The sequence below is a fragment of the Scophthalmus maximus genome, chromosome 6 (assembly GCF_022379125.1).
Source record: "Scophthalmus maximus strain ysfricsl-2021 chromosome 6, ASM2237912v1, whole genome shotgun sequence".
Taxonomy (NCBI): Eukaryota; Metazoa; Chordata; class Actinopteri; order Pleuronectiformes; family Scophthalmidae; genus Scophthalmus; species Scophthalmus maximus.
The window spans coordinates 27,153,828-27,180,254 of record NC_061520.1 but is presented as its reverse complement, the minus strand read 5'-3'; the positions used below and the strand labels follow the sequence as shown (position 1 = coordinate 27,180,254).

At 39.8% G+C, this 26,427-nt stretch overlaps 1 protein-coding gene across 1 annotated transcript in view; it reads left to right on the top strand.

Moving 5' to 3' along the window:
- The window catches only part of LOC118309994 (copine-9-like), a 171,314-nt gene that overhangs the window by 71,377 nt on the left and 73,510 nt on the right, over positions 1-26,427 (top strand). The window contains exon 7 of the mRNA XM_047332947.1: positions 5,445-5,521. Within this exon, the coding sequence (XP_047188903.1) occupies positions 5,445-5,521 (77 nt within the window). The remainder of the gene's footprint in view (positions 1-5,444; positions 5,522-26,427) is intronic.

Sequence of the window (26,427 nt, the reverse complement as noted above, 5' to 3'; positions counted from 1 at the left end):
CCAAATTAACTCTGTCAAGATGAACATCCTCCCAAAATTCTTATATTTATTTCAGTGCATACCCATTTTTCTTCCATTTACCTTTTTTCGTAAAATTGATGTCATGATTTTAGGTTTCATATGGGGTGGGACAACGCCAAGGATACGCAAGCAGTTCTTACAGAGGCCGAGGAAGTTGGGGGGAATGGCACTACCAAATTTTGGATTTTATTACTGGACAGCCAATATTAGAATAATACATTTCTGGCTAATTTTAGCTCGCATAGCTCCCCACCTGTCTGGCTTAAAATGGAAGCTGCTTCCGGCCGTTGTCACTTTCAGCATTAGCTCACTCTCCTATTAAGAGTCCTACTGGTCCCTACACTAAGAATGCAATTGTTAAATCGTCCTTGAGAATTTGGAATCAGTTCAGAAGGCATTTTTGTCTGCAAACATTTTCTACAGCCGCCCCAATAATTGCGAACCATACTTTCCCCCCATCCTTAGCAGATGGTGCATTTAATATCTGGTCTAACCTAGGTATTAAGACATTTAAAGACCTATATATTGATAACTTCCCGTTGCATCATTTCAACAGTTAACTGAGAAATGTTCATTCTCTAAACAACATTTCTTCAGGTATTTACAGATCCGCAGTTTTGTCAGAAACCGATTCCCTCAATTTCCTAATCTACCAATTGACTCGCCAGTGGACCCTTTCCTCAAACCAACACCCGCACTCAGAGGAATGATGTCATATTTATGGTCTAATACATTCCATGCGTTTAGGTTCTTTAAACTCAATTAAGATATTTTTGGAGGGGGAACTGGGAGAGGGGTCACTGAGGAACTCTTGGACAATGCTCTTGATAATGTACACAAGTCATCTATCTGCGCAAAACATGGACTGATTCAGTGCAAAATCATACACCATGCTCACTTTACCAAAGTTAGGCTCTCTAAAATTTATAAAGATGTTGATCCAACTTGTGATAGATGTCAACAAGCTCCTGAAAGCCATGTCCATATGTTTTGGTCTTGCCCCAAATCTTACTAGTTAGAAATCTTTATTCATTGTCCGAGGTCATTGGGAAAGCAATTGATCCAAATGCTTTGGTAGCATTGGTTGGCGTAATTCCACCCATGCTATCACTCTCTTCCTCAGAAAAAGGCTTTGTAGCTTTTGTCACTCTACTCGCCAGACGCTTGATCTTAATACAGTGGAAATCTCCGGCACCACCTCTGCATACCTGTTGGAAAAGGGAAGTTCTTGGGTTTGTCAAATTGGAAAGAATTAGATGTATACTAAGGGGCTTACTGAGAAAATTCAATTAAATATGGGACCCCTTCATTCAATACATTCCAGACGTGCATTTTCCAAATATCCCTGAGTGATGTACTTACTGATATGATATGACGGGCGGCAGACCGGCCAACAGCCTTTGATTTTCTTTTCTTTTTTTTTCTTTGTCTCTTGTTTGTAGTGTTTGTTTTGTCTTAATAGTGCTCTGTCTTTTCTTTAACATTTGCATGATACCCTGTTTGGACCACCATTGCACTGTTCATTGTTTTGTCTACATCACTGTTGGAAAATTTAATAAACAGATTGGGGAAAAACAAAAAACAAACTCATCACTGCTCCATGTACGAATCTTTGAACTGGTTATCCCCGAATACTCAAAGACACTTTCACTGGCTCCTATGTATCTTTAAATGTATCAATTTTAACTATTCCTCCTATTTAAAACAATATCTAACCCCATATTTATCCGTTTTCACTCTTAGACATACTCGACAACCCTATTTTACTATTCCTACAACCAATAAAGAAATTGGAAGACGTGCCTTTAAATTCAAAGCACCTTTATGACTGGAATATTCTCCCAACTAATATTAGAACTATTAACTCATTACACATCTTCAAGAACTTACTTTTATCCTTTCTCAAAACATCATGTTGCTGCCTTCAACGGTATTGTCTTCTTGTGCTTTTAATTATGTAAAGCAACTACTATATATCTGTTATAATCTGAACTTCATTTTATGAGTAGTATTATTTTATTATTATTAATTTTCTTAATATTATCTTATTATATACAGTAATTGTATTATTATTATTACTATTGCTACTACTAATCTCTGTACGAGAGTTGTGGGTTCAGGGTAGAGGGGTGTGTGGGGGTCTGTAAATGAGAGACTTTATGTATATATGTATGTAAGTTGTACGTGATTTTTATGTCGTATTTTTTGTTTTATGTTGGACCCCCTTGACAACGAGATGGTTCATCTCAAGGGGCTATCCTTCAATAAACTTCGATATCTCTGTTGCACAGATAAGACACTATACAGGCTGGATTGTGGGAAGGTCTTATCTCGAGACTACGACTGTGAGCTCAAAATCGCACAGTAGAATTTTAAGTCTATTCCCTTCACTACCACGTTAGTTAAGCGTGAGTCATCATATGGACATAATTTTAGTTAATTGAATCCCAGCAGATGTCTGAAGGCAGCAGAACCGATTTGTTGATATGTGCAGCCTCTGATGTGAGTGTTGCGCCACAGAACAGTGGCCAAGATGGGCCATTGTGTTTACTTTCTTTAAATTACATGCAAACAACACCAGTTTGCTACAAAATGATAACACACACACCGCTACCCACATCAATGCTTAATACTTGATATTTGTCTTTCTATGCAGGAGACCGGATGTTTATATAGAGAATGGATAACTGCGGCCTAATACTTTGTGTCATTGACCTCCTGTCTTCAAAACATGTTCACTTAAAAAACACGTTTTTATTCTTAGAATGAATCACTAGTAAACACTTCAGTGTTGCATTTTAAGATATGTCATCATCATCAACATGGAATACAGAAGAATCATTGAAATGTATCTTTATGATCATTCTGATGAATACTTGTTAAAACTCCATTTGCATCTGGCTTCAGATTCATGGTGCAGCGTGTTTTGGCGCTCTCATGCACCATGCAGACAACATAATGGATTCTTGGAGAAGCCCTTTCTTCATTTGTTGAGCTGGTGTCCTCATACTTCACTGTGATTAGCTAAACTGCCTCAGCAAGTTACACCTGTGGTCCTATCGCTCTGACAGTGTATTTATCAATCACAACACTGTCTGGTTTACTGTATTTCCCATCTCACCCAGCTCCTTTGCACTTTGAGCTACTGCATTTACAGTACAGTATGTGAACCAAAATTGCAGGTGCACACATGGGATGGCTGTGGCTCAGGAGTTAGAGAGGATCATCCACTAACCAGAAGGTCAACAGTTCAATTCAATTCAATTCAGTTTTATTTGTATAGCGTCATACCACAACATACATTGTCTCAAGGCATTTTACATAGTGAGTCAATATTACAATATTACAGGGAAAACCCCAAAATCCCACAATGAGCAAAGCACTTGGTGACGGTGGAGAGAAAAAACTCCCTTTTACTCGCCGCTTTAGTCTCTACCAGACTGATACTTATAATTGCAAAAAATTATAAGATAATTGTTATTATTAGTGATAATAATAATAATAATAATAATAATAATAATGACGGGTTTGGGTCCTGCAGCTCTTGTTTACATGTTGAGTAAAACCAATTGAGTCTATGTGCGAATTAATGGCAGAACTAAGACATTGGCAACATCCACATGAATGTTGAAATTACCCACTATAACAACTTTATCTGTGCTAAGCACCAACTCAGATAAAAAGTCTGAAAAATCAGATAAAAATTCAGAGTAAGGGCCTGGTGGTCCATATACAACGAGTAGAATAACTGGATTTTGACATTTCCAGCTTGGGTGAAACCGGCTAAGAGTTAGGCTTTCAAATGAGTTAAAAATATGATTAGGTTGAATTTGAACAATGAGTCTGATTGGAAGATTGCTGCTACTCCTCCTCCTCGGCCTGTGGTCCGAGGAATATGAGTATTATTATAAGAGGGAGGTGTGTATTCATTTAAACTTACATATTCTTCAGGCTGTAGCCAGTAGAATAAATCAATGTGAAGATCAGTTGTCAGATCATTCACTAACAAAGATTTAGATGGGAGTGACCTAATATTTAATAATCCACATTTGATTGTTCTATTTTTAGGTTCATTTAAAGGCTTTGTGTTGATCTTTATAAGATTTGTGTGAATTACACCTCTTTTATTTACCTTTGGTTTGTAAACAGTTTCTATGGGGTTTTGTGGGGGCAACTGCTGTAAGAGAAACGCAGAGAAGCGTGTAAGACTGCAACTCTGCTCCTTGGTCCCAACTCTGAAATGTCACGGGTTTGACCGTCTAGGTAACTGAGTCAGGTTTCTACAAATGAGAGCTGCACCATCCAAAGTTGGATGAATGCCGTCTCTCAGCATCAGACCAGGAATTCTCCAAAAGGTGCGGCAGTTATCTATGAAGCCCACATTGTTATCTGGACACCACCTCGACAACCAGCGGTTTTAATGATGATGTGCACCTATACATGTCATCACTGTTCAAGTTGGGCAGGGGTCCAGAGAAATCTACAGAGTCTGACATTGCTTTTGCATAAGTACAAACCGAATCAATATTCATCTTCATGACCTCCGATTGGCGCAATCGGGTCTCGTTACTACTTCAATCCCTGGCCCGTCCAGCTGTGATAGAAAAGGTGATGCATATAGAAGCATTGTATGAATGTGTGTGTGAATGGATGACATGCTTTGTAGTGTAAAGTGCTTTGGGTGCTTGATAAGACTAGAAAAGTTTCATATAAATACAATCCATTTACCATTTACACACTCCAAAACCACTTTGCTCTTGTTGTTGCACTTGAAGGTTAAAATGAGGAGTTTAACCTAAAGCTTACTTAAGAGACAAAAACATCTGTGTGTACCAATGATTTAACTCTATAAATGAAATACGAAACAAACAAATGTTATATTTACATCATGTGTTCCATATTGTTTTCTGTCAATTAAAGTTTGAGTGGCACTCTATTTTTTAATCATGTAATCTTTTTGCCCCCTCTTCTTCTGCCGTGCTTTAATGGCACTAACATAGAGAACTGGCACTACCAAATCTGTCTCGTTGCACCCAAATCTCAATGTTTGCATATTTATAGTAAATGTAAAAGTTCATTAATTCACATGTTATTTTGCTGCTTATCAGTTATTTTGATTAAATGTACGTTTGTGAGTCAGTAAGTAACTGTAGGTTGGTGAGAGTGACTGCATGAGAAAGAGGTCATTCAAATATCACCAAAAAAACATTGTTTGTTGTGTTTTAAATTGTATGGTTTGTTATGACAAGTTTGATCATAATCACTTATCAACATCAGAGTCAATGCTCTGATGTTGATATAAGAAAGATTTTAAAATATCACATTAATGGTTAAGAGTCTTATAATGGTGCACTGATGTGGAGCTGGCACAGCTCAGGTGTATTACAGTATTAAGAGTGTGCTGGTCTCTCTCCTCTGTGAAGGACTTCCTGGGTCAGATGTTCTGCACGTTGGGGGAGATCATCGGCTCTTCAGGCAGCAGGCTGGAGAGGACGCTCTCGTAAGTAAAGCATTCTCCAGACATCAGAGATGCTCCCAGGGTTTTCTTTGAAGCTTGTGTGAAAAATCGATATCAACACAGAATTCAAAACATATTAAACACACTGATATCATTCCTGGTACTGGTACATGTGTTGCTCTTTGTAGTAAAATTCCTGACGTTTGGTGTGAAATTCATATTGTTGAATCTGTGTTTGTGAAACATTAAGTGTTACAAGAAAAAAACTGAAACTTCATCCACAGTAGTTAAATTAGATGAAGTTACCAATTGTTGAAATCAATGCATCAAATATTGTCATCAATAATAAGATCATTAATGACACCTAACATCACCTAATAATAATGTTTTTAAATATACAATTAAGGTGTTTTATCCAATACAGCAGACAAGTTCAGGGACTAGTTCGCCAGCAATCATCTGTGCAAATTTGAACTGTTTCACACACTTTCAAACAGTGTTTACACATCGTGATCAGTTTACTCACTATGAATACTATTGTGTTCATCCTGATTGATCATCCAGACATAAACCGTTACATCACATACTGTAATTGTCAGGGCTGAGTGTGGGGAGAGCTTATATGACCTTAACTTGAAATGGGTTTTCCGTAAACCCACACATCAGTGTTTTGGGAGTGTTATGCACCTAGCCTGGGATCCAGGCTAGGTGCATGGGAGCTCATTTAACTTTGTCTGCCAGACTCGGTCTGGATCCCCTCCATTGGGAAGGGATTTCCCCTCAGCAGAAATCTTGCCTGTCCAATCACAGCCGATTATCTGAAAATGGGTGGGGTTTATACCGTGACGCAGAGAGAAGACACTTTTGTAAACAAAACAAGGCTGCCGCTAATGAATGAGCATTTGACTAAAAGTTCCCGATATTTTCAAATTTCTCCCAAAAACGACACTACTCGTTCACAGACATTGTGGAATCATCATCACAGACATCTCCTCTCTGCTGTAGTCTGTTGACATTTTTGCATCGCTCAACAGAAGTCACACGATTCGTTGCTATCCAATTGCGTCTGGAGGCATTTTGCTCTGCGTCAGTTGGTAACGCCTCTTGGAAATCGAAAATGAACCAAGATGTCCCAGACTAATACATCTTGACTATTAGTCTGGATATGCCAGGCTACCTTGCACCTGCCGTGTTTCCCAAATATACAGTACACGTATCAGTAATGTAATTACACTCGCCTCTTAAATGTGCGCATCACAGCTTTTCTTAATCCACTACTTCTTCTCTCTGCACATCAACAAATACAAGTTACAAGTAGAATGGCAAGGCTCAACAGTCCTATTATGAAACCACTTGAGTCCCATTGAGATTACAAGATCTCTTCTTCAAGGGAGCCCTGGTCATAAAGGTAGTCAGAGTTTCAGACATACAGACAAAAGCAGCAAATGATGAAGACAAACAACAAACACAGGACAGAGTTTAAATAATAAGGAGTTGGGTTTATAAGCAATTAAAAACTGGTGAGGTTAGGCCACAAACCCCTTAAGTCCCCCTTCACTCACTTTTTCTTCTGTTTCTGTCCTCTAAAATGCCTGTCATTGACTATAGGGACAAGTACCTAAGCAAATTTTGTCACTACAGAGGTGTTTTCGCATTCCTCCCCTAGAGCAGTAGATTTCTCTGCACTTCTCTGCAATTTGAAATTCAAACGAATCCTGGAAAGCTAAATTTGGTACGTCACAAATATAGAAAACCAATCGCTGTTGAATATGCAAATGTAGGCAAAGAAAAAGGAAACTTCCAGTGCACGCAGAAGCAACGCATCCACAAGAAGACGGCAGGTGTCAGCAGAAAGTTAGCGTTAGTATTAGCAGTTAGTGAAAGTTTTATGGCTGAATCTTGCCGTATGAGGCATAGCAGATTCTTTTTTTTAATACTTTAAAACATGTCTGGTGGGGTCTTTAAGCAACTGTTTAAAAGCCCTTAGTGAGTTCAGCACTTGAGCTATAGTCCACTTTGCAGATGATTCCAGTCAGCAGGAGCAGAACATTTTCAATGCGATAGATCAGGATTTTAATTTGAATCTGCACCAACTTGCACACAGTCATAGATATCAGTACCCTGGATATGCCAGATTTTTGTCATCAAGATCCATGCTAAATCTGAAAAAACACAATGTTCAAGAATCATGGATCTGCACCAAAATTTAATAGGTTCTTTTTTGGCACATGTCACATCACTTCACCAACTTTCGTGGAAATCCGTTTTTATGATTTTTCGTAAACCAGCTGACAAACAAATAAACAGTAATAAATAGGTAACCTATTTGGGGGAAGTAATTATTTAAAAGCCATTCAGTAAAAGTAGGTTCTGGGGGATGATTTGGGCGTCTTAAGTCTTATAGTTCCTCAGGTAAACTATTCTCGAGAGGTGAGGACCTGTCACCCTTGGTCCTTAACTCGCAGCTAACAGGGTCTTATCAGAAGATCTCAGGCTATATGGGTTGGTGAGTTTTGATGTAGCACTGCAGCTAAGTTGCTCGGTACCAAACCATGCAGGACCTTAAAAGTCAAGAGCTACAATTAAAATAATTTCTAATACACACAAGCACACACACACACACACGGCTGCATTTTGAACAATTGGAAGAGGTGCAATCGTGTAAGTCCCAAAAGAGATGTTAAGGAACAATGGTTTCTTATTCAGGTGAACTGTGGGTGATGTAGTTTGACCTGAAGGACTGAAATATACTGTATACTGAAGTTCCTTCTTTCTAAGATGCTGAATGATATACAGCAGATGGTGTAGTTGTGCATTTTCAACCTGTAGATCAGGATTTAATATGCAGATGTTGGTGATGTCAGTCATATTGATAGAGAGAGTGTGGCATTTTTTCATTCTGGCTGTTACAGCTTTTGCATGGCTGCCTGTTAAGTCTTCTCGTGATTAGAATGAAAAGCTCATTTAGGAATTGGCCTCATTGGCCGGTAGTGGAGAGCCATATTTGCACTGGGAAGCTACTAAGAGTTAATGTTGCCTTCCTCTATCCTCCATTCTGAAGATATTAAACATTAAAAGTGACCTTTTGCCATTTATGGTATATCACTTTGCAGCAATACCCAGTGCTATACCAAGAATACAGGAAATATGATCCAATGCTGATGAAATTCTGAGTGTCGCCTGTTGACCTATGATCAATCTGTCATCATCACCTGGACTGACAAAATGACAGCTTGTCCTCCCAACTGTAAGAGAGCAGAGGTGTGTTTGCCTGAGGCAGAAGCCTATCCAAGCCTGTTGTTTATGTCGTTTGTCTATAATCAGCCAGGCAACATTTGTGACTTTGCATGTTTGTGTGTGTTTGAAGGACGATGATGAAATTTTTGAAATGAAATGAAATTTTGAATGAAATCCTCTGTCATTCTGGATTTGTCCTGCCTAATTAAATAATTGATTGTTGAAAACCCTCCATTGAAGTGAAAATCATAAACAACAGTGTGAGAAAAACTCCTCTACAGAGTCATAAAGCACACACTTACTGATCAGTCACCCATAAATCATCTTCCCAGTCTGAAAGCTTTCGATCAGGCTGCTACTCCTCCGTTGTCATTTATCTTCGTTGAAGCCTGCAGGAGCATTTCCTGAATCAGACAGCTTGTCAGTGAGAGGGACATAGGTTGTGTTAGCACAAGGGAAAGCGTGTCTTATTACAGGACTCTAGATACATGGAAAGCGTCTGTTGCTTTGACTGCTACTTCTTTTAATTTGTCACAATTACAACAGACAGGATATTTTTATATCAAAATTATCAGATGCAGACAGAGATCTTGTAACAATGACAAAAAGTAAACAAGCTCATCAATCATTGCCCTTTTGAGAGGACAGGGCAAAAATGGCACTACCTGATTACATGCACTATAAGGTACTAAAATTTAGGCTTTGGAATATAATGAAGATTAATACCAGGATCAGACTTCAAAATATTTATTTCCAAGATTCAAAATGGTTACATTGTCCGATTGGGTGAGTCACGTGTTCTCGTCATGTCATTTGGCAAGTAAGCCTGGCTCTGAAGTTTAAATTCAAATCCTAATTTAAGCCTTTAAGCATGTCTCAAGTGAAGACTAACAAGTCTCTATTCAGGACTAACAAGTCTCAAGTCAAGACTAACAAATCCAAAGTCAAGTCCAAGTCCTTAACTGGCATCTTCCCCACATTTCAAGGGTATACATTTTCTTTGTTAGAATACAGACTTGGTATCGATTTCTCTTTGGGATGCACGTTTCCCCTCACAAATTAGGAAACCTTAAACACAGAGGGGATTCGAATTGGGTAAAAATATTGGTAGGGACAATTAAAAAGACAATATGATCACTGTCCATACCCAAATCTAAACCAACACCTGAGGTCCTTAATGCTACCTGCCTACCTCTGATATGTAACTGATTATTTTAAGTTGCTTTGGACAAAAGCCTCGGCAAAATGAATGTGATTTAATTTTGTGTAAAATCCAATGCTATTTAAAAAAACAATAAAAATGTATATATTTGTGATTAGTTTGTTTTCCAACAAGATGCAACATGTACTTATGGCATCTTAAAATCTGCTGAAAGGCTAATGTGTTTACTTTTGAAGAGGCCAGACTCCTGAGCCAAATATATTCTGCAACCACAGAGATGAAATTAACATTAATCATGCATGCATCAGTATGAATGATTGCAAATTGCTCAGACTTAATTTGTATGCACACAAGCCTTTGATGATGGATCATACTGTCATATCAATATGTACTGTCAGAATGTTTGCTGAACTCTTTGTGCACAATGTCCACTCACAAACATCAACAAACTTGTCTCTACGACTAAACTGCAGCAAGTAAAACACTTTGTGAGCAACATCATCACTGGCTGTATTATGTTTAGATGCAACATCTAATAATTTTGAAAGAAGGAAGAAGTATCCCTTTCTACTAGAGACCAATGTTTGCATCCAGAGACTCATCTGTTATTGAGAGTATGGTGCTTTGATCAACCCCTGTAAATAAAGAGCCTGGGACCCAGACAAATTCCGGGAGCTCATTTAAATTTGCTCTGCCAGACGCTGTCTGGATCCCCTTCATTGGAAACGGATTTCCCACCAGCAGAAATCTTGCTGGTATCAGAACTGAGGCAGTAGACTTAAAGATAAAGGCTCAGACATGAGGGTTAGGTCGAATTGTCAAATTGGCTTAAGTAGTTTCCTAAATCTTGAAGTCACCTGGAAGTATTTGATCAGCAGCCATCATAAGAGCTGTTCGATTTCTCTAAATGCATAGGAAAGGAGCCTTAATGCTTCCTTTCCTATCTCCTTTAGCATAGGGTACACTGGACCTTCGTATGCGAAACAATAGGATAAAAAAGGCCCCACAAGTCGAGTCGGATTCTCTGAGCACCGCTGTCAGCTCTTCCTAAGTCCTATGAGTTATCTTTACACCTTTAGTGTAATAGTACATAGGAATGGTAGATAGGAAGGACATTTTGATCCGTAGGCAAACAGTACAATCAAGGAGCAGACAAAGACAATGTTCAAAAAGCAGGCTATGGTCATACACTCATGGACTTACAAGAAATCAAGTTTGGAAAGAGACGACACTAGTGAACACACAACAAACTGGCAAAAAGAAATAAGACAAGGGTTTAAGTACACAGACAATCAGGGGATAACGAGACACAGGTGAGGACTTCTGGGCGGGGCAGACAATCACACGAGAGGGAAACTTGACATGAAGTAGGACCTGAAACAAGAGATGTGCGACACCAAATTAAATCAGGAAGTGCAAAAAAATGACAAAAATAATAATAATCAAGAACTTGATTAGGAGTTGGCAGAGCTGTTTGAAAGTCGCGACAACTCTGTTCGCTCCAATGGATAATTTTTTCCCCCAGCAATGGCGGATCATGGAGCCTCTCAATAGTTCCCGGAAGTGAGCAGCAGCGCATTAGAGTAGCAGCAGAATGGAGTCAATGGACCGCCTGTGTTGCACTTATGAAGGGTAAGACGTTTAAATAATCAGGTTATATATTATCAGCACATCTGAATCAAATCAACATGCCCACTAAAGCATTTTAGAAAAAAAAAATTTACTTTAAAAAGTATTGCTTACTAGATAGAGTAACCATATAGGCATGTCGGTCTCCTATATTGTAAATCGATACATTCATTGACTACTAATTACCAAAAATCGCAGTTCTGTCGCTCTGAATAATGGATTGTAATTGTGCGTCAACAATTTCTGGGACTATCTGAAGTCTACATGAGTCACGTGCAAGCAAGCATTTGGGACTTCCGTCACGACTCTCATTAAACGGCTCTGGGAGTGGGACATGACAGCCGGTCCAATCACAACCGATTATCTGACAATGGGCGGGGTTTATACCATGACCATACCAGAGAGAAGCAACTTTTAAAACAACCAAGGCTGCCACTGTTTAACGAGCATTTGACTAAAAGTATCAGATTTTTTCAAATTTCTCCCATAAAACGGCAACACTTGTTCACAGACATTGTGGAATCATCATCACAGGCATCTCCTCTCTGCTTAAGTCTGTGACATTTTCACATCGCTGAAAAGACGTCACATTATTCGTTGCTCTTACTGGTTGTAAGTCTGTCCAATTGCGTCCAAAGGCATTTTGGTCCGCGTCCATTGGTAATGCCTCTAGGAAATCTAAAAAATTACTGAGAGGTTCCAGACTAATACACATTTGAGTATTGTGTATGAAGTCAATGCGACCTTTTTTTTCTTCATTAAACCAGACAAGGATCAATCCCTAACCTCAAAGGTTCAGTAGGTAGGATATGAAAAATAAAATGTTTCATATTTCCTGAAACTGTCACTATATCCTGGTAGTAATATGTCGGACAGATCATATGCGACAGTACTAGTTCATTTAGAACCCCTACTGCTGCTGCACAGCGCTGCCACAGTAACTGTGCACACACTCACTTGCTCGGTCAAGACCAAGCTCACGTCTTAGCAAAGAGGAGCTAGCAGCAGAAGCAGAGTTAGTTTGAAAGACTGGCAGAGAAAGCATAACCTAAGCATTGAAAAAACTGCCCACGGCTTTGCCAGAAACTGCATATATGCACGAGCTAAAAAGAAAGAAGCAGGTCGAGCAGAGATAAAACCTGTGTAAACAAAGGAGCAGCGGTCCACAGATGAGAGAGCTGCAAGACATCAAGGATTCACAAACGATGCTTTCTGCTTGACCGGTAATTATCCCTGTTTTATTCATCTTTTTATATTTATTTATATTTCATTTGATTTTATTTAATTTTACATTTCATTGGAGCACTCTTTGACCACACCGTATGCTACTGTATAGTTGTAATCAGGCTGCTAGTTGCTAGGTTCACAGTTCTCTGGTTAGCGTTTTATTGCATAGTTGCTGAAAATATTTTTAGTGTCCAAGCAGTCTTATCAGTTTTGAGGGTTTTCCATTGCCTGTGCTCTTGCGGCTAAATGCTCCACCATCAGTGTCTTACTGTTTAGTTAGCATCACCATTAATCACCAAATGTAGCATCTCTTGACAAAGATAAAGTTTCTGTGTGTTGTTTTCACACTGTTATTTTCACTGTCGAGAAAGTGAACAACTTGGCCATGGAGAAAAGTAGAATGCACATCTCCCCTGGTTTGAACAGCATTTTACACGTTTTGTTTGGCTCTGATAATCATGACCACAGATTATGGACGCAAATGCCATTTTACAATTTGTGGTAACTTGATTATAAACAGCATATAAAGTGGATGATTTATTTCCCTCATAGTATTTTGATTTGTATAACTATAAAATGTGTTATAGTCTAGCAATGTCGACAGTAGTCCGTGTTAGCTTCTTACCCGATGCGAAAGCCTAACCCTAACCCTAACCTGGACTGGCTCTAGTTGCCTGAGTAACCTGTCCAGGCACGGTGGCTGGGAGGAGCTGTGGAGGCAGAACCGAAGTGCAGTGGAGAAGGAGGGGGAGGGACCAGGAGTCAGATTTTTAATTCTGAGACCACACTCCTCTTATTCCTACCGACTGTCGCTTTAACAAAGCAGGTCGGAACATGGCTTACACAGTTTAATAATGCTGCAGTCACTTTATACGTGCTGTAAGATGAGGTATATTGGCAAAAATATTTTTGTTAACATTTCACTACCAACATTTTTGCTACTTGCCAATCATGTAAATTAAAAACATACAATACCCCACTATGTTATTATAACATTTTATCCTGTTGCAATTATGTTTACTACAAAATATGTTTGGTGTTGAAGTTTAATTATTAAATAAAATATTTTTGTCGGTATCTGACACACTGACAGAACTGATAACCTGAGGAACGTAGGAGGAGGATACCCTTGGTATAACACTATGAGTTTTAGGATCAAAGCACAGACACACTACTGAAAATGCACATCCATATAAGAACAGGAATTAAAACAGTATTGATCCTCTTGTGATTATAGACAGGTTTCCAAAGCAACTGAAAGCATGAAGTGCATTTCATACTCAGTGAGGTGAACTGTTCTCCTACAAGCTCCAATATTCTCCTGTGTTTAAGATGACATCAGAGCCAAGGTGGCGAGGATCTATTTTCAAATACTGGGTGGGGAGAGAGAGAGCCCTGTGGCATTTAGCACGTGGAGGTCAAGATTAGGAGAGAAACCCACCTCGAGCATCAAGTCACGACGCTCCCTCTTCTTTTAACGCTGCTTAAGTGTTTGCAGGCCAAAATAAAATGTCTATGATAGCATCATCATCAACCTCCCAACCTAAACTGAATCAACTCCTCTGCTCTGGTGATAAACACCACTCTCAGGTTTCTGCATGAAGAAGTGTGGCTGCTGTGACATTTGACACAGGCATCATAAAGAAAGTAATTTGGTATTTAAAACTTCCAAACATCAACAGACCATATTATGTCTGTATTGTGTCTGTATGTTTTTTTGTGATTACAGTGTATCCATGAAAGATTACTTCATCATCGTAGAATGACAAGATGTAATCAAGCAATCTCTTCTCACAGTCTTAATTGTACATATTGGATTTACACCAAATAATCCTTAAGTGAGAGGTGTGCCATATCAACTTGCACTCTTTATTAACATTTGTTAGGGGGAGGGCTTTGCCTCTCAGATGTAAATCTCATTCTATTGGCAGTCCTGCTGATTAAATATTTAAAAGCCATATGTAGATGGATGCTTGATATTTCCATGCCCATCCAGCGTGCCACTGATCCACAAACTGGCAAGAGCTCAGCTCTTTGATCAGGCCCTATCACAGCTGACTGTTACCAGAGCTTCACATTGATCTGTCACTTCGCTCAATGACACCACTGCTTTTAGCCCACCGAGTGTTTAGCATCAGCTCTGCTCATATGACATTGGGCTGATGATTCCCAGCTCTCTGAAAGTTTGTGATTCCAGACAGAGAGTAGCATTCAAGCATGTAGTGTTGCCTTTAATTTGTGTGATGAGTTTTGACAGAGCAGGATGTTTGTTTTGATCTGAACTGTCAGCTGTGCATCCTTGTTTCTGTCTGAGTTGTATTTATTTTGATGGAAAGGAGACTTGAGGCCTTTTTTTTTTTAGTTATGAGGCTTTGGTTGATGAGGCTGTGGCTGCTGCTAAGCCCTTTGACAGATGTGTACTCTTTGATGGAGCACCATCATGGGGTGAATTAACAGTAGGAACAAGAGTGTATGAGAAATAGTGCAGGGTGGTGGTGAACCTTGATAGATCTCCTGATTGTCTGCTTCCAGGTTTCCCATGTCTCCATCACAACCTGTAGCTTCTTAATCGGCCACAGTTTCCTGCCCTTCGCTTGACAAATGTGCCAGTTTAAAATCCCAGAGTGATCAAAACCGGCAGGGCTGGTTTAACTTACAAGGAGGCCTCAGGTTAGAATTGAGTTGGGGCCCCAATAACTCCATGGCACACATACTCCTTCCTGACCATAATCAATCTAGTCCTAGTATTGGGCTGGTGCTATTGCTGATTTGGAGTTGGTTCAACTTGTGAATCTTTTAAGAACTAGTTTGCTTTTCAATGGGTTAGAGCTGCCATAGAGCCAAGTCATTATGCCACTGTATATGTATCCTCAGGGAAATGTTTCCCAACTGCAAAACTCTGGCTGAAATGGTGATGGTAACTCCAGTGTCAAATCTATTGTTTCACTTAGGAAGCGAGAGCAGAAATGTCAGTACATATTATAGAGGGAGCAACATGTTGTTGTAGCACTTATTTAATCCCTGAATGAGCTGCAAGACAGCGGCGTGACCAGTGCATACTGATCTATACATGCAAGTCATGTTTTTTGTATCAGGGAAGGGAAAGCTGTTAGTGAGCCAAACAGCTTCAGGTGCACTATCGCCCGCTGAGCAGGGGCAAGGCCCACCTGATTTGCATGTAAGACCAATGCAGCGTATGTTGTTGAGTATAAATGAAAGTGTCTCGAATTTAATCTTTAGCACTTTGAGATTGCTTTTGGCAATAAAAAGTGCTTTATAAATATAATGTATTATTATTATTATTATTTGTATTATGATAATCAGGACGCAAATGGGGCTTCATATGTGTCAGTAATCTCGGAGTAAGAATCATAAAAATTCCAGAAACAAAAGAAAGGACCTTCTCCTCCACAGCACAGATTTTTCCCACAAAGACTTTGTCTTTGTCTTTTTCTTGGATAATCACATTGGGGCTTCCAGGAAAATGTAACCCTCATTTGCATAAAGTACATTCAACCTATTGACCAATGTATGGTTCACATAAATGAACTATTGTTCATTTACAGATATCCCAAAAAGCCTTGAGAGGCATTTTTCTGACATCAGATAAGAAAATAAGACGGAGCAGACTTCTACACTGTTTGTGAAGGCATTCCTCCTAAGCCGCTGAAAGATCCTGGAGACTGTGCACTGACGCTCTACATCTGCTTTAATAACTCTGAGCCCACCCACAGGTCACTGTGCCCACCTACTTATATTATACATGCATAATTAAATCTCCTCCAGAGGACAGGTCACATTCCCCAAAAAAATAAAATCCGAGCAAACATCAATTTAAAGCCGGAACAAGCTGTCAGCGCTTTATTGAGATGTATGAGGTGGAGGGTCCAAGTTAAATCAAAGGAGAAGGAAGGTAAAGGTACACACCACCACCATCCAAAGCCTGGTCTTCTTAACAGTTATTAAATGACTTTCTTGCAATGTCAGAAATAAATTATAAAATATGGAGTTTCCATTTCTGTTTTCTCATTATAAAGCACAGGCAGACCCTGACTGGCTGAATAAATGGATCTTTTCATGTCATTTACAAAGTGGATAAAAAGCAAAATGATACACTCCTGAACTGAAACCAATCAGAAGGCGATTTCACCGACTCCCTGTGACAGACACAGTGACAGTAGTCTGACACAAAATGTCCGGGATGTTCTTTGTGGGCAGGTATTTATATTAGCTGCCTTGTCCTTGTTCTTTCCCCCTCTAACCTCACAGATGTGCAGAGCATCATCCTGGCAGCTCGCTGCTCTTAAGTCCTATAATTACATTCCACATGGTAAGTGGCTAGTAACCCTGAGAAGATTAAGATTCAGTTGAATACTGTGGTGGCCATGAAATCCCTCAAGTGCTTTCTACATCTCATCACTGACCGCTGGTTTTAACACTCTTAATTAAATGTGCCCTCTCTCTGCAATTAGGAGATGTCCTTGGACATGTCATTAAGGTTGAAACTGTAATTTTTATACTTTTCTCTTCTCCCCTGCTCTCTAACAAATCTGAGCTGAAATGGCTGCAGAGTACTTAAACTCTTTATTAGACTTCTGTAGTACTAATGCTTAATGCAACAAAGCACATATGTACTCCTGACACTCAACTCTGGTGTGTGGCGTTGGAGCTCATTTTACTTTTAAATGATGTACATGCACATGAATAATGAAACACAGGAAACTAAAGCGGGAAAAGTGAACTTTGGAGGTGAGTGGAGGACAACCTTAAAAGAAAAGAAAGGAAAACAAGTGGTGTATTGTAGGATCCTCAGCCTCACGTCTCTCCACTCATCACAGCTGAGCAACAACTACAACTACAACTACAACTACAACCTCAAACAAAATTTCTGGAGCTGTACAAGCACTGATGTTATTAAGAGAGAGAGACAAGGTACTTTCTCATTTGAATGAAAATGGGTGGGTGCCATAGCAGCAAGGCTAAGGCTTCAGGCAGCTGCTGGCAAAGATAACCTAGTTAGCAAAGCCTGTAATCTGCTATCCATGTTACATTCAACACTGACAGTAAAGGCTGATGTTGTTTGTTTTCTATAGGAAAAGGGTCACATGATTGGAGCATAATGAACCAGGGAAGTGTGCGTTGTGACTGTTGAGCCCCGAAGAGCATCTGTGTCTGTGTCATCGTTTCCAAAAGTCTCTGTTTTAGCAGCTGAAAAACTAACTAGAGTAATGTGGAGTCCAGGTATAAATGTATGCTCTGTATATATCTCTGTATATAATCTCTCAAATTGTCCAAGTGTAGGCTACAAGTATTTCAAGTTTGTCAGGACCGATGAAATCCTGATGACAAATGTTAATTTACACTAAGCCATATATACTGTATATGTAAACCTCCAGATCACACAATAACATTATAACTTATGACTAACATATTGGCAAACACATGCTTATTCATACAAACATCACACACTATTGAAATATGCTTTTTTGGTCTCCACCAAAAAATATCTTTCTCTTTAGTTGCTATGTTGAACAACTTACTTTGTCAGTGATTTGGTTGTTAGACAATATTCCCATTGAAGTAACACTAATGAGAGCAACAAGACTGAACCAAAACAGGGAAGCTGAGAGCTGCAAAACCATATAAATAACCTAAATGATAAAACAGTCCTTAGAAATGAGGGGAATATCGGATTTAGAGGATGAATCTTTGTTATTGTCCTTTAACATTACATGTAATTTATACATTGTTATTCTAAAAGCATCAGTCAGAGCAGCTTTACTGCTCCTCGTGGGTTTATTATTATCCTCTGTCTACAAAGCTTATATCTTGTTTTGAGGATGGCAGTGTTGTTGTGCAGTTATGTAAAAACAAAACAAAAAGTGAAGATACATTTGTTGAGACAGTGAGCTTTAGAGACTGTCGACAACATCTATAATACAATATACTGTATATTGTTCACCACTTTTCAGTCTCAATAAGAATCAGTGCTTAGGATGTCCTTGAGAGTTTTTTGTCAGGAGGCTTACCAGCTCAAGCTATTTATAGTGCCATTTACCCTGCAGGTGATCACCATTTTTTATTTAGGCTCACTTCATGACTGGGTGGGTGGCACTTAAGCTGAATATCCCTTCTTCCTATTGCTGTATGATTAAAAACGAAGCAGAATGAGGGTCCAATGTTCAAGGACAGATAATATAGTCTATGCTGATATCATGCAGAAAGGCACATCAAAACCTAAAATAAACCATTGATTTCCATAAACTCCTTATCAGAGTCATGGTGAAGCGATGCAGTGGGCTAAGCAGACTGTTGCTCAAGTCCTTTTTCCCAGCCATGTCCCTCAGTTCCTTCTGTGGTGTCCTGAGGTGTTCCGGGGCCAGACAAGATAATATGCTTCTCCTTCAACACTTGCAGGGCTTTTCTTTAGGGCTGATTGGTCCACCACTGTGGTTCAGACAGGTATATCTCCACCACTGTTTGGCGGATGGCCATGAACTTTGCTGCTGATATTATAGTTCCCAAGAGAATATATCCTACTTTGTTCAGCTCCTGACATTTTACATCACCACTAGCAGTTTTTATTTTCCTTCATGGTCACCAGAGGATGAATTGTAAAAGCTTTGTTCTTCTGACTTTCCTCTGGCGCATCATCAGGTTAAAATCTAACTTTGCCCAATATTTGGTTTCAAAAATTCTCATCAGCACTCATTAGCATTAGCACTTTAGGAAAAATCATTGTGAGCATGTTGGCAGGCTAATTTGAACATTTAGCTATGCTCATTCACAGTCACACAAAGCCACTAGCATCACTGCAGACTGTGGTCTGGTGTTATTCTATATTTCCCTTTTTTGCAATGAATCCCATGAAAAGCCCAAAACCCACAATTATCTTTTCTGTTTGTAACCCATTCCTTCAGAGTGGATAAGCAATGTCTTAAAAAATTCCCAACAGTATAATTTTCTTAAACAGCTGGTCACTGTAGTTTTGTGTAAACCTAACTCAAACAGGAAGAAACTGCACTCGTTGGGTATTAGTTCTGTGAATAGAATAAAAAAAAGGATTGAATAGAATAGGAAGCCTTTATTGTCATTGTACATGGAAACATACAATACATTTGGAGAGCTCTTCTGTTCAGTGCAAGACAGTAAAAAGTGCCAAACAGTTTGTAAAAAAAGACAAAAAGACATCTCACATTCAGGGCATACAATTAAATGACTAAATAAGAGTTGCACATTAAAAGGGGGAGGGGGGGCAGTGCAGATGAGGGAGCAGAGTGCAGAAGATATTTCATGTTTGTGTGGTTTGGTTATTTACAGGAATTTAGTTCTGATGGCCCAGGGAGGGAAACTGTTTTTGAGCCTGTTTGTCCGGCTCTTTATGCTCCTGTACCGCCTGCCAAAAGGCAGGAGGCTATACAAGTGCTGTCCAGGGTGGGAAGGGTCTTTAATCATATGCCTTGCACTGCTGAGACACCAAGAGCTGGAGATGTCCTCCAGGGAGGGCACTGGGCAGCCAATGGTTCTCTAGGCAGTATTGACAACCCTCTCCAGAGCTGTCCTGTCGGCTGCTGAGAAGCTGGCGTACCACACCGCGATGCAGTACGTCAATGCACTCTCGATGGTGGAGCTGTAGAAGGCCACTAACAGCTCCTCCTCAATGTGGTTTCTCCGCAGCACTCTCAGGAAGTAAACTGTGGTAGAAAAATCCACAATTGGTGCAATAGTAAACATTTCCCACAGTGTATTTTGTATGCTGGATTGAATGAAAATAAACTACTGTGTTTGTGATAATGAAGTCAACCAGTGCAGCAGTGTTTTTCACAAAGTTGTTTTAAGAGTCTTGGGACAATATGGAGTTATTTTCATGGTGTTTGTTGGGTTTGGGTTTGGGTCTGCTTGTTTGGTTAAGTAGATGCAGTAACTTTCAATTCAATATAATTGTATTTTTTGTATAGCGCCAAATCACAACATACTTACTTATTAGTAAGAGTCTTATTAGTAAAGAAGCTCATGAAATCATTGCTACCAAGAGTTGGAGGAATAGACGGTTCAGTAGAGCTTTTACAACCAGGCTACAGTTCTGAAGAGGAACATGGGATTGTTTTTATTTTCGTCTTTTAGTGAAGAATAGTATGTGGTTCTGGCATTTCTGAGCACTTTATTATGTGTAATTCAATTATTTTTCCAGTATAGGTGAGAATCATCTTCATCATTGGAACCCCACTTCCTTTCTAATCTGACATCTGTTTTAAAGCATGTGTCTGTGCATTAAACCATGGAGCTATCATCCTCTGTTCAACTATCTTCTTTTTCAGAGGGGCGACAGTGTCGAGTCAGGAACGTAGTGAGGCTGCTGTACAAGATACTCAATTTGTGTGGTAGTAAAGTTTTGGAAACTATCATGCATTGTACTGACACATGACAGCGGAGTAAATAACGACTGAATATTTTCCTTGAATTTACATACAGAGTTTTCTGATAGACACCTGCTGTAATATAACTTTTCTCCAAATGCAGTAAAGTTAATAATGGAGAATTCAAATGTAACTGTGGAGTGATCGGACAGAGGATTTTGAGGAAATACCATTCGATTTTCAATTTCCATGCCATATGTCAGAACGAGGTCGAGGGTGTGATTAAAACAGTGAGTGGGTTTATTCACATGTTGAATTGTGTCTATTAGTGAATTAAAGGCAAAACTAAGACTGTAGTTCGCAACATCCGCATGAATGGTGAAATCACCCACTATAATGACTTTATCTGAGCTAAGCACCAACTCAGATAAAAATTCTGAAAATTCAGATAAAAATTCCTTGTAAGGGCCTGGTGGACGATATACAACAGCTAGCATAACTGGTTTTTGACATTTCCAGCTTGGGTGTATGAGGCTAAGAGTTAGGCTTTCAAATGAGTTAAAGCTATTTTTGGGGTCAGGGATTAATTAAAAAGTCTGATTGGAAAATTCATGCTACCCCTCCTCCTCGCCCTGTGGTCCAAGGTAAATGAGTATTACTGTAAGCAGGAGGTGTTGATTTATTTAAACTAACATATTTTTCTGGCAGTAGCCAGGTTACAGTCATACAGAAAAAATAAAAGTGATGATCAGTTATCAGATCATTCACTTACAAAGATTTAGATGGAAGTGACCTAATATTTAATAATCCACATTTAATCATTCTATTTTGTGCTTCATTTATTGTATTAGTGTTGATTTTTATAAGGTTTGAATGTGTCACCCCTATCTTATTTACTTTTGGTTTAAGTAGTTGAAGTGGTCGGGCAGACAGTTTCTATGAGGTGTTGTGGGGGTGAAGGTCTGGACTGTCAAGATTTTGACCATCTAGCTAACTGAGTCAGATTTCTAGAAATGTTATGTTATCTGGACACCACCTCGACAACCAGCATATTAATGATGACATGCGCCTATCACGATAGTAATATGCACCTACATAGGCATGTCCACAATGGATGTACACCCTGCTTCTTACAAACACACATGATTTTTGCAAATTATGGATTGGCAATTATAATATCAGTCCCCCAAGTTGCAAATGTACATTCCTTTTATAAGGAATGGGAGATGGATTTTGGTTTGTTACATGTTATGCCAAAACACACCAATGATTCATTAAGAGACTTAGTACAACCCTTTTCAACCATGCACCTGGTGCAGCAACCATTTTTCCCACGCCCTTCATGCACTGGTTCCATGCACTTAGATCATTAAAACAGAGCCCTGAGACTCTGCTGTGAAGTGTGTCAGAGCTCTTCAGTGGCACTGGTACCTGTGTGTTGCGGTGTGTCTGCCTCTGAAAGAGAAAACAAGGAGAGCAAAGTTTTCAGAAGTGAAGGCAACAAAATCCTGACTGTGTTTCAAGACAATTTGCAGAAGGATCAAAGAAAGTTTGCAGATAAAGTAATGTTTGTCTTTCCCACAGGCTCCCTCTCTTCAACTTCTCTCTTACATCAGAACAAACGATATCTCGTCAAGTGAAAAGCCTTTGAATATAATTGTTTTTCTCTGATCAGAGACGTGGTTCGTGGCTTCATATCTTGCCTCTGGTTTAATATCCGATGTATTCCTCACTGAGAGTTGATTTGACGGTCAAAAGATAATGATTTGTATATCACTATTTGTGGCTGAAACCATATGCTGACTAGAAATAGCTTATCATTCCAGACAGGTGGCCATTTAAAGAAGATACCTTTTCAGTTTGAAGTGAGGAGTGTTCTCAACACTGCAGTTCCTCTTTATGACATATGACATGTTTGCTATGCAGGGAGGAAAACACCTCATCATCCTCATCATCAGCTATGCATTTCTTAAATGCATGTATTCTTCAGGATTTGTTTCTTTAATTCAGTTGACCGGAATGTATGGGTGCTGGATACCAGTTAGCATGTTGAAATTACTGCCAGGTACACACAATCTGGCATCACCACAATTTTAGTAATATAGCAACACAGTTGCAAATGAGTTCAGCTGCAGTTTGTCTGATAAGTGCCATTAGATTCAGATGCCGCCCTGGGCTTTCTGCTGCGAAATTGCATAGGTTGTTTGAAGAAACTTTTAATTGCAGATTTTATTTTAATCTGGAAAGAGACCTTTTCTGAATAGCCTGATGTTGTCTGCTTAATAAAAGAATAAAAATATATATACCATTGTTTTATTGGCTGCATCAATTGTGTCATACTGGACTAGATCTGTCAAAAGAGGTGGGGGGGGGGGGGGGGTACCATCAGGAGCAGAGAGGTACAACTCAAATGAAAAATAACTTACTGTTATAATGTTGCTCTTATGTCTTGTGTTCTATTGTTGAAGTATGCACTCTGCCTCATTACTGTTTCTTTCAGTTAGTTTTTCTCTCTCCCTCTGCTCCCAGCATGTCCATTTATCTGATCACTGATCCAATTTGGCTGTAGTCTCTCCTTTTACCGAGACATTAAAAGGGCAGGCAATGTTTTTTCTGATGTATTGATCATTTAGAAAATTCTTCCTACAGAGCTGCTTCAGCTCAAACATGTTTTCAGGATGTCTGGTGTGAATGTTTGTCAAGCTCACTCAACATCATCTCTGTTGATATAATGTGTGGACTGTGAAGGCCGGTCCAACACGTGGATTTTCTATGTCTGATGTCATTCTCCAGTGGATTTACTCATATTGTCCTGCTGCATCGCCCAACTTCTTCTGATGTTCAGCTAGTGGCTAGACATCCTGACATGTTAGACGCCAACGCTAACAACTAGCACATTTACTTTGTAGTAATAATAATAATAATACATTTCATTTATGGAGCACTTTTCATTGCTAAAAGCAATCTCAAAATGCTACAGAGTAGAAACAAGATAAAAGACGGTTTAAAAAGAAAAAACATCGGTGGAACAAAAAGTACAAAAATTTAGGGGAATGCTTGTTTAAAAAGAAAGGTTTTCAGGCCCTTTTTAAAAGAGAGAGTGCTTTGAAGCTTTTGAATGCTCTTGCTAGGAGTCCCGATGAGGAGAGCGTTGCAGTAGTCCAGCATTGAGGAAACAAAGACATGGATAAGTTTTTCACCATTTGACAGACAGAGTGTGGGACGGAGTTTGGCAATTTGTTGAAGTGATAGAAGGAGGTCTTGCACAGTTGTTTAATGTTCGTGTCAAATGTAAGATGAGGGTCAAATCTTACACACAGGTTGGTGACTGTTGATGTTAGGGGTATATTTTGACCAGAGAAAGTGATTTGGGTTATTGGGGATGACTAGACCTGGTGTGGTGTGCCAACTAATATAGCTTCTGTTTTGGAACTATTAAGCTATAGGAATTTTTCTGTCCGCAAGGCAGGAGCTCAGTGATGATAATGAAGATGACAGTGAGGCTGCAGATGAGATGATAGGGTTGTTTTTTTATGTAGAGCTGTGTGTCATCAGCGTAGCAATGGAATGATATTCCATGCTGGCTGATGATGCGGCCAAGGGGAAGAGTGTAGAGGGTGAACAGAGTGGGGCCGAGAACCGACCCTTGGGGGACTCCACAAGTGACAGTTAATGTTTGCGATTTTGCAATACGAGGAGACGTATTCTGTTCTTCCAGACAGGTAGGACTGGAACCAGCTCAGGGCGGAGTCAGAGAGTCTGATGGTGTGTTGGAGGCGCTGAAGGATGATGTTATGGTCAACCGTGTCGAAAGCTGCAGACAGATCCAGAAGGATGAGGAGCAATGGTGATCCAGTGTCAGCCGCCATCAGCAGGTCGTTTGTGACCCTGACCAGGGCTGTTTCGGTGCTATGGGGCGGAAAGGGAGCCAGACTGGAACTTCTCAAATAGGGAGTGAGAATTTAAGTGGTCCTGAAGATGTGCTGCGACTACTTTTTCCTGCACTTTGGACAGAAATGGGATGTTGAAAATTGGCCTGTAGTTGGCGAGGATTTCTGGGTCTAAGGTGGGTTTTTTGAGGAGGGGTCTGATGACAGCAGTTTTGAGATCAGATGGAACATATCCAGCGTGGAGTGAGTGGTTGATGTCTTGGGTGATTAGGGGACTGAGAGCGCAGACATTGGATTTTACCAGGACTGTAGGATAAGGGTCCAGGGTACAGTTGGAGGGTCTCATCCTGCGGATGATGTCCTCAATCTCTCACTGAGAGATCTTGGGGAAGCAGCAGACAGGCTGAAAAATCTCAGGAAGTGGGTTGGCAGTAGGGATTGACAGAGCAGGAGAGCTGGAGAGAAGAGAGCGGATGGTGTTGACTTTTTTCCTGAAGATGATGAAGTTATTGCACTGCTCTTCTGTGGTATCGGTGTGTGAGGGAGTTTGAGGCTTGAGGAGATGATTTATAGTAGAAAGAAGTTGCTTGGAGTTTCCTGGACTTGTATTGATGATGTTGCAGTAGAACTGTGACCATGCTTTTGTATGTGACTTTGAGTAGGCCTTTTGGTGTTCTTGATAGGCCAATCTGTGCACAGTGAATCCAGTTTTTGCAACACGCCGCTCGAGTACACGCCCAGCTGCTTTCTTGTTCCGTAGATCTGAAGTGAACCAGGGGGCTGAGCGTGAGAAGGGGACTGTTTGTGTTTTCACAGGGGCGTGGAGGTCCAGGATACTGCTCAGGGTGTTGTTGTAAAAATCCACTGATTCATTTGCTGATGTGAATTTTGCAGATGGTATTTGCTGGACGTCCAATGCCATGTTGTCCAGGTTGATGTTTTTTAGGTTTCTGAAATTAATTTGGCGTTTTGGCCTGGTTTGCTGAGATAAATTCAACTCCAATGAAATGGCTATGTGATCCGACACTCCAATAATCGTAGGAGTTCAGCTGCAGGGTGAAAGGAGGGGGTGTCGACGTGAATGTTTAAATCTCAGAGTATGATAATATTTGAAGATGTGGTACAGAGTGAGGTGAGAAGTTCACTTATCTCTGGGATGAAAGCTGGCTTTGATCAGGGTGGCCAGTAAATGAGAAGCATAGTCAATGGGGAGGGGGGTTTGCATTTGAAACCAAGGCATTCAAAGGAGGACAGTTCAGGCAGAGACAGAGGGATGAGTTTCAAGTCACAGCGGTGTATTACAGCTGAGCCACCACCGCGACCAGTGCGGCGGGCTTTTTCCAAATAATGATAGCCAGAAGTACAGGCTTCATTTAGTGCAAAATAGTCATATACTTTATACTTTTCTAGGGTGTAGAGAGAAACACAAAAGAGAAATAAATTGGA